At 51.0% G+C, this 7263-nt stretch overlaps 1 protein-coding gene across 1 annotated transcript in view; it reads right to left on the reverse strand.

The window, feature by feature from the left end:
• The window catches only part of LOC135566966 (ras GTPase-activating protein 3-like), a 25955-nt gene extending 19427 nt beyond the window's left edge, over nt 1-6528 (reverse strand). The window contains exon 1 of the mRNA XM_065014512.1: nt 6374-6528. Coding sequence (XP_064870584.1) covers nt 6374-6450 — 77 coding nt within the window. The 5' untranslated portion in view covers nt 6451-6528. The remainder of the gene's footprint in view (nt 1-6373) is intronic.
• Nucleotides 6529-7263: the final 735 nt, after the last annotated feature.

The following is a 7263-nucleotide window of genomic DNA, read 5'->3' on the forward strand; positions in this document are numbered from 1 at the left end:
GAAGCTAACAAGAAGCTAGCAACAGGCTAGTAAGAGGCTAGTAAGAGGCTAGTAACAGGCTAGCAAGAGGCTAGCAAGAGAAGAGGCTAGCAAGAGGCTAACAAGAGGCTAGCAAGAGGCTAGCAAGAGAAGAGGCTAGCAAAAGGCTAGCAAGAGGCTAGTAAGGGAAGAGGCAAGCAAGAGAAGAGGCTAGCAAGAGAAGAGGCTAGCAAGACCAGAGGCTAGCAAGAGGCTAGCAAGAGCAGAGGCTAGCAAAAGGCTAGCAAGAGAAGAGGCTAGCAAGAGGCTAGCAAGAAGCTAGCAAGAGAAGAGGCTAGCAAGAGGCTAGCAAGAGGCTAGCAAGAGAAGAGGCTAGCAAGAGAAGAGGCTAGCAAGAGAAGAGGCTACCAAGACCAGAGGCTAGCAAGAGGCTAGCAAGAGCAGAGGCTAGCAAAAGGCTAGCAAGAGAAGAGGCTAGCAAGAGGCTAGCAAGAGGCTAGCAAGAGAAGAGGCTAGCAAGAGGCTAGCAAGAGGCTAGCAAGAGAAGAGGCTAGCAAGAGGCTAGCAAGAGAAGAGGCTAGCAAGAGGCTAGCAAGAGGCTAGCAAGAGAAGAGGCTAGCAAGAGGCTAACAAGAGAAGAGGCTAGTAAGAGGCTAGCAAGAGGCTAGCAAGAGGCTGTGTTAATCTGTGTTTTTCTAGCGCACAAGTGACAGTAGAATTTGCTAAACAAATACCAACTGGACAGATGCAAATGAGACTGTGTAGTGAACTGACAAGGTTTTTACAGAAGCCTCTCTATCTACCATTAGCCTTCTCATTAGCATCATCGCTAACGGATACACATAGTGGAAGACACACGCAGACGGGCTGTTCTCTCCTTGTCTCTACAGACAGGGGCGTTCTCTCCTTGTCTCTACAGACAGGGGGCGTTCTCTCCTTGTCTCTACAGACAGGGGGCGTTCTCTCCTTGTCTCTACAGACAGGGGGCGTTCTCTCCTTGTCTCTACAGACAGGGGGCGTTCTCTCCTTGTCTCTTCAGACAGGGGGCGTTCTCTCCTTGTCTCTACAGACAGGGGGCGTTCTCTCCTTGTCTCTACAGACAGGGGGCGTTCTCTCCTTGTCTCTACAGACAGGGGCGTTCTCTCCTTGTCTCTACAGACAGGGGCGTTCTCTCCTTGTCTCTACAGACAGGGGGCGTTCTCTCCTTGTCTCTACAGACAGGGGGCGTTCTCTCCTTGTCTCTTCAGACAGGGGGCGTTCTCTCCTTGTCTCTACAGACAGGGGGCGTTCTCTCCTTGTCTCTACAGACAGGGGGCGTTCTCTCCTTGTCTCTACAGACAGGGGGCATTCTCTCCTTGTCTCTTCAGACAGGGGGCGTTCTCTCCTTGTCTCTACAGACAGGGGGCGTTCTCTCCTTGTCTCTACAGACAGGGGGCGTTCTCTCCTTGTCTCTACAGACAGGGGGCGTTCTCTCCTTGTCTCTTCAGACAGGGGGCGTTCTCTCCTTGTCTCTACAGACAGGGGGCGTTCTCTCCTTGTCTCTACAGACAGGGGCGTTCTCTCCTTGTCTCTACAGACAGGGGCGTTCTCTCCTTGTCTCTACAGACAGGGGGCGTTCTCTCCTTGTCTCTACAGACAGGGGGCGTTCTCTCCTTGTCTCTACAGACAGGGGGCGTTCTCTCCTTGTCTCTGCAGACAGGGGGCGTCTCTCCTTGTCTCTACAGACAGGGGGCGTTCTCTCCTTGTCTCTACAGACAGGGGCGTTCTCTCCTTGTCTCTTCAGACAGGGGGCGTTCTCTCCTTGTCTCTACAGACAGGGGGCGTTCTCTCCTTGTCTCTACAGACAGGGGGCGTTCTCTCCTTGTCTCTACAGACAGGGGGCGTTCTCTCCTTGTCTCTTCAGACAGGGGGCGTTCTCTCCTTGTCTCTTCAGACAGGGGGCGTTCTCTCCTTGTCTCTACAGACAGGGGGCATTCTCTCCTTGTCTCTACAGACAGGGGGCGTTCTCTCCTTGTCTCTACAGACAGGGGGCGTTCTCTCCTTGTCTCTTCAGACAGGGGGCATTCTCTCCTGGGGTAAGCAGCCTGGGGTAACTGGATGAGGTAACTGGCTGGGGTAGCTGGCTAAGGTAGCAGCCTGGGGTAGCTGGCTAAGGTAGCAGCCTGGGGTAGCTGGCTAAGGTAGCAGCCTGGGGTAACTGGCTAAGGTAGCAGCCTGGGGTAACTGGCTATGGTAGCAGCCTGGGGTAGCTGGCTAAGGTAGCAGCCTGGGGTAGCTGGCTAAGGTAGCAGCCTGGGGTAACTGGCTACGGTAGCAGCCTGGGGTAACTGGCTATGGTAGCAGCCTGGGGTAGCTGGCTAAGGTAGCAGCCTGGGGTAGTTGGCTAAGGTAGCAGCCTGGGGTAGTTGGCTAAGGTAGCAGCCTGGGGTAACTGGCTGAGGTAGCAGCCTGGGGTAACTGGCTATGGTAGCAGCCTGGGGTAGCTGGCTAAGGTAGCAGCCTGGTGTAGCTGGATGAGGTAACTGGCTAAGGTAGCAGCCTGGGGTAGCTGGCTAAGGTAGCAGCCTGGGGTAACTGGCTGAGGTAGCAGCCTGGGGTAACTGGCTATGGTAGCAGCCTGGGGTAGCTGGCTAAGGTAGCAGCCTGGGGTAGCAGCCTGGGGTAGCTGGCTATGGTAGCAGCCTGGGGTAACTGGCTAAGGTAGCAGCCTTGGGTAGCTGGCTATGGTAGCAGCCTGGGGTAGCTGGCTAAGGTAGCAGCCTGGGGTAGCTGGCTATGGTAGCAGCCTGGGGTAACTGGCTAAGGTAGCAGCCTGGGGTAGCTGGCTAAGGTAGCAGCCTGGGGTAACTGGCTAAGGTAGCAGCCTGGGGTAACTGGCTAAGGTAGCAGCCTGGGGTAACTGGCTAAGGTAGCAGCCTGGGGTCCCTGGCTAAGGTAGCAGCCTGGGGTAACTGGCTATGGTAGCAGCCTGGGGTAACTGGCTGAGGTAGCAGCCTGGGGTAGCTGGCTACGGTAGCAGCCTGGGGTAGCTGGCTGAGGTAGCAGCCTGGGGTAACTGGCTGAGGTAGCAGCCTGGGGTAACTGGCTAAGGTAGCAGCCTGGGGTAACTGGCTAAGGTAGCAGCCTGGGGTAACTGGCTAAGGTAGCAGCCTGGGGTAACTGGCTGAGGTAGCAGCCTGGGGTAGCTGGCTAAGGTAGCAGCCTGGGGTAACTGGCTAAGGTAGCAGCCTGGGGTAACTGGCTACGGTAGCAGCCTGGGGTAGCTGGCTATGGTAGCAGCCTGGGGTAACTGGCTAAGGTAGCAGCCTGGGGTAACTGGCTAAGGTAGCAGCCTGGGGTCACTGGCTATGGTAGCAGCCTGGGGTAACTGGCTAAGGTAGCAGCCTGGGGTAGCTGGCTAAGGTAGCAGCCTGTGGTAGCTGGCTAAGGTAGCAGCCTGGGGTAACTGGCTAAGGACTTGGAGGACTAACCAGCATCCACACAGACAGAGAGAGAAAGACAGACAGACAGACAGACAGATGTAATCAGTAACCCACCACAGACAGACAGGTGTATTCAGTAACCCACCACAGACAGAGAGACAGACAGACAGACAGACAGCCAGCCAGACAGACAGACAGGTGTAATCAGTAACTCACCACATACAGACAGACAGACAGACAGACAGACAGACAGACAGGTGTAATCAGTAACCCACCACAGACAGACAGACAGACAGGTGTAATCAGTAACCCACCACAGAGAGACAGACAGGTGTAATCAGTAACCCACCACAGAGAGACAGACAGGTGTAATCAGTAACCCACCACAGAGAGACAGACAGGTGTAATCAGTAACCCACCACAGAGAAACAGACAGGTGTAATCAGTAACCCACCACAGACAGACAGGTGTAATCAATAACCCACCACAGACAGACAGACAAGTGTAATCAGTAACCCACCACAGACAGACAGACAGGTGTAATCAGTAACCCACCACAAAGAGACAGACAGGTGTAATCGGTAACCCACCACAGAGAGACAGACAGGTGTAATCAGTAACCCACCACAGAGAGACAGACAGGTGTAATCAGTAACCTACCACAGAGAGACAGACTGGTGTAATCAGTAACCCACCACAGAGAGACAGACAGGTGTAATCAGTAACCCACCACAGAGAGACAGACAGGTGTAATCAGTAACCCACCACAGACAGACAGACAGGTGTAATCAGTAACCCACCACAGAGAGACAGACAAGTGTATTCAGTAACCCACCACAGAGAGACAGACAGGTGTAATCAGTAACCCACCACAGAGAGACAGACAGGTGTAATCAGTAACCCACCACAGAGAGACAGACAGGTGTAATCAGTAACCCACCACAGAGAGACAGACAGGTGTAATCAGTAACCCACCACAGAGAGACAGACAGGTGTAATCAGTAACCCACCACAGAGAGACAGACAGGTGTAATCAGTAACCCACCACAGAGAGACAGACAGGTGTAATCAGTAACCCACCACAGAGAGACAGACAGGTGTAATCAGTAACCCACCAGACAGACAGACAGGTGTAATCAGTAACCCACCACAGAGAGACAGACAGGTGTAATCAGTAACCCACCACAGACAGACAGACAGGTGTAATCAGTAACCCACCACAGAGAGACAGACAGACAGGTGTAATCAGTAACCCACCACAGAGAGACAGACAGACAGGTGTAATCAGTAACCCACCACAGAGAGACAGACAGACAGGTGTAATCAGTAACCCACCACAGAGAGACAGACAGGTGTAATCAGTAACCCACCACAGAGAGACAGACAGGTGTAATCAGTAACCCACCACAGAGAGACAGACAGGTGTAATCAGTAACCCACCACAGACAGACAGGTGTAATCAATAACCCACCACAGACAGACAGACAAGTGTAATCAGTAACCCACCACAGACAGACAGACAGGTGTAATCAGTAACCCACCACAAAGAGACAGACAGGTGTAATCGGTAACCCACCACAGAGAGACAGACAGGTGTAATCAGTAACCCACCACAGAGAGACAGACAGGTGTAATCAGTAACCTACCACAGAGAGACAGACTGGTGTAATCAGTAACCCACCACAGAGAGACAGACAGGTGTAATCAGTAACCCACCACAGAGAGACAGACAGGTGTAATCAGTAACCCACCACAGACAGACAGACAGGTGTAATCAGTAACCCACCACAGAGAGACAGACAAGTGTATTCAGTAACCCACCACAGAGAGACAGACAGGTGTAATCAGTAACCCACCACAGAGAGACAGACAGGTGTAATCAGTAACCCACCACAGAGAGACAGACAGGTGTAATCAGTAACCCACCACAGACAGACAGACAGGTGTAATCAGTAACCCACCACAGACAGACAGACAGGTGTAATCAGTAACCCACCACAGAGAGACAGACAGGTGTAATCAGTAACCCACCACAGAGAGACAGACAGGTGTAATCAGTAACCCACCACAGAGAGACAGACAGGTGTAATCAGTAACCCACCACAGAGAGACAGACAGGTGTAATCAGTAACCCACCACAGACAGACAGACAGGTGTAATCAGTAACCCACCACAGAGAGACAGACAGGTGTAATCAGTAACCCACCACAGAGAGAAAGACAGGTGTAATCAGTAACCCACCAGACAGACAGACAGGTGTAATCAGTAACCCACCACAGAGAGACAGACAGGTGTAATCAGTAACCCACCACAGACAGACAGACAGGTGTAATCAGTAACCCACCACAGAGAGACAGACAGACAGGTGTAATCAGTAACCCACCACAGAGAGACAGACAGGTGTAATCAGTAACCCACCACAGAGAGACAGACAGGTGTAATCAGTAACCCACCACAGAGAGACAGACAGGTGTAATCAGTAACCCACCACAGAGAGACAGACAGGTGTAATCAGTAACCCACCACAGAGAGACAGACAGGTGTAATCAGTAACCCACCACAGACAGACAGACAGGTGTAATCAGTAACCCACCACAAAGAGACAGACAGGTGTAATCAGTAACCCACCACAGAGAGACAGACAGGTGTAATCAGTAACCCACCAGACAGACAGACAGGTGTAATCAGTAACCCACCACAGAGAGACAGACAGGTGTAATCAGTAACCCACCACAGACAGACAGACAGGTGTAATCAGTAACCCACCACAGAGAGACAGACAGACAGGTGTAATCAGTAACCCACCACAGAGAGACAGACAGACAGGTGTAATCAGTAACCCACCACAGAGAGACAGACAGGAGACAGACAGACAGGTGTAATCAGTAACCCACCACAGAGAGACAGACAGACAGGTGTAATCAGTAACCCACCACAGAGAGACAGACAGACAGGTGTAATCAGTAACCCACCACAGAGACTTCTCGATGATCTTGGTTCTGAAGACCTCCTCCTGATCCAGGTTGACAGTACAGTAACAGTCTCTCATCCTGTTGGGACCTGGGTACGGAGGGATGTTCTTCGCCTCACCTGGAGGAGGAGGAGGAGGAGGAGGAGGAAGAGGAGGAGAGAGAACAGAACAAAGGTTATCGGTTAGCAGGGCTGAACTCAGAAAGGGAGAACAGTGATGTAACTTTATTGAACGCTAACTGAAGGAAGCCTTGTTATAATGCATGGTAACTGAAGGAAGCCTTGTTATAATGCATGGTAACTGTCGTAAGCCTTGTTATAATGCATGGTAACTGTCGTAAGCCTTGTTATAATGCATGGTAACTGTTGTAAGCCTTGTTATAATGCATGGTACCTGAAGGAAGCCTTGTTATAATGCATGGTAACTGTTGTAAGCCTTGTTATAATGCATCGTAACTGTCGTAAGCCTTGTTATAATGCATGGTAACTGTCGTAAGCCTTGTTATAATGCATCGTAACTGTCGTAAGCCTTGTTATAATGCATGGTAACTGAAGGAAGCCTTGTTATAATGCATGGTAACTGTCGTAAGCCTTGTTATAATGCATGGTAACTGTTGTAAGCCTTGTTATAATGCATCGTAACTGTTGTAAGCCTTGTTATAATGCATGGTAACTGAAGGAAGCCTTGTTATAATGCATGGTAACTGAAGGAAGCCTTGTTATAATGCATGGTAACTGTCGTAAGCCTTGTTATAATGCATGGTAACTGAAGGAAGCCTTGTTATAATGCATGGTAACTGTTGTAAGCCTTGTTATAATGCATGGTACCTGAAGGAAGCCTTGTTATAATGCATGGTAACTGTTGTAAGCCTTGTTATAATGCATCGTAACT

This window comes from Oncorhynchus nerka, unplaced genomic scaffold, assembly GCF_034236695.1.
Source record: "Oncorhynchus nerka isolate Pitt River unplaced genomic scaffold, Oner_Uvic_2.0 unplaced_scaffold_2842, whole genome shotgun sequence".
NCBI lineage: Eukaryota > Metazoa > Chordata > Actinopteri > Salmoniformes > Salmonidae > Oncorhynchus > Oncorhynchus nerka.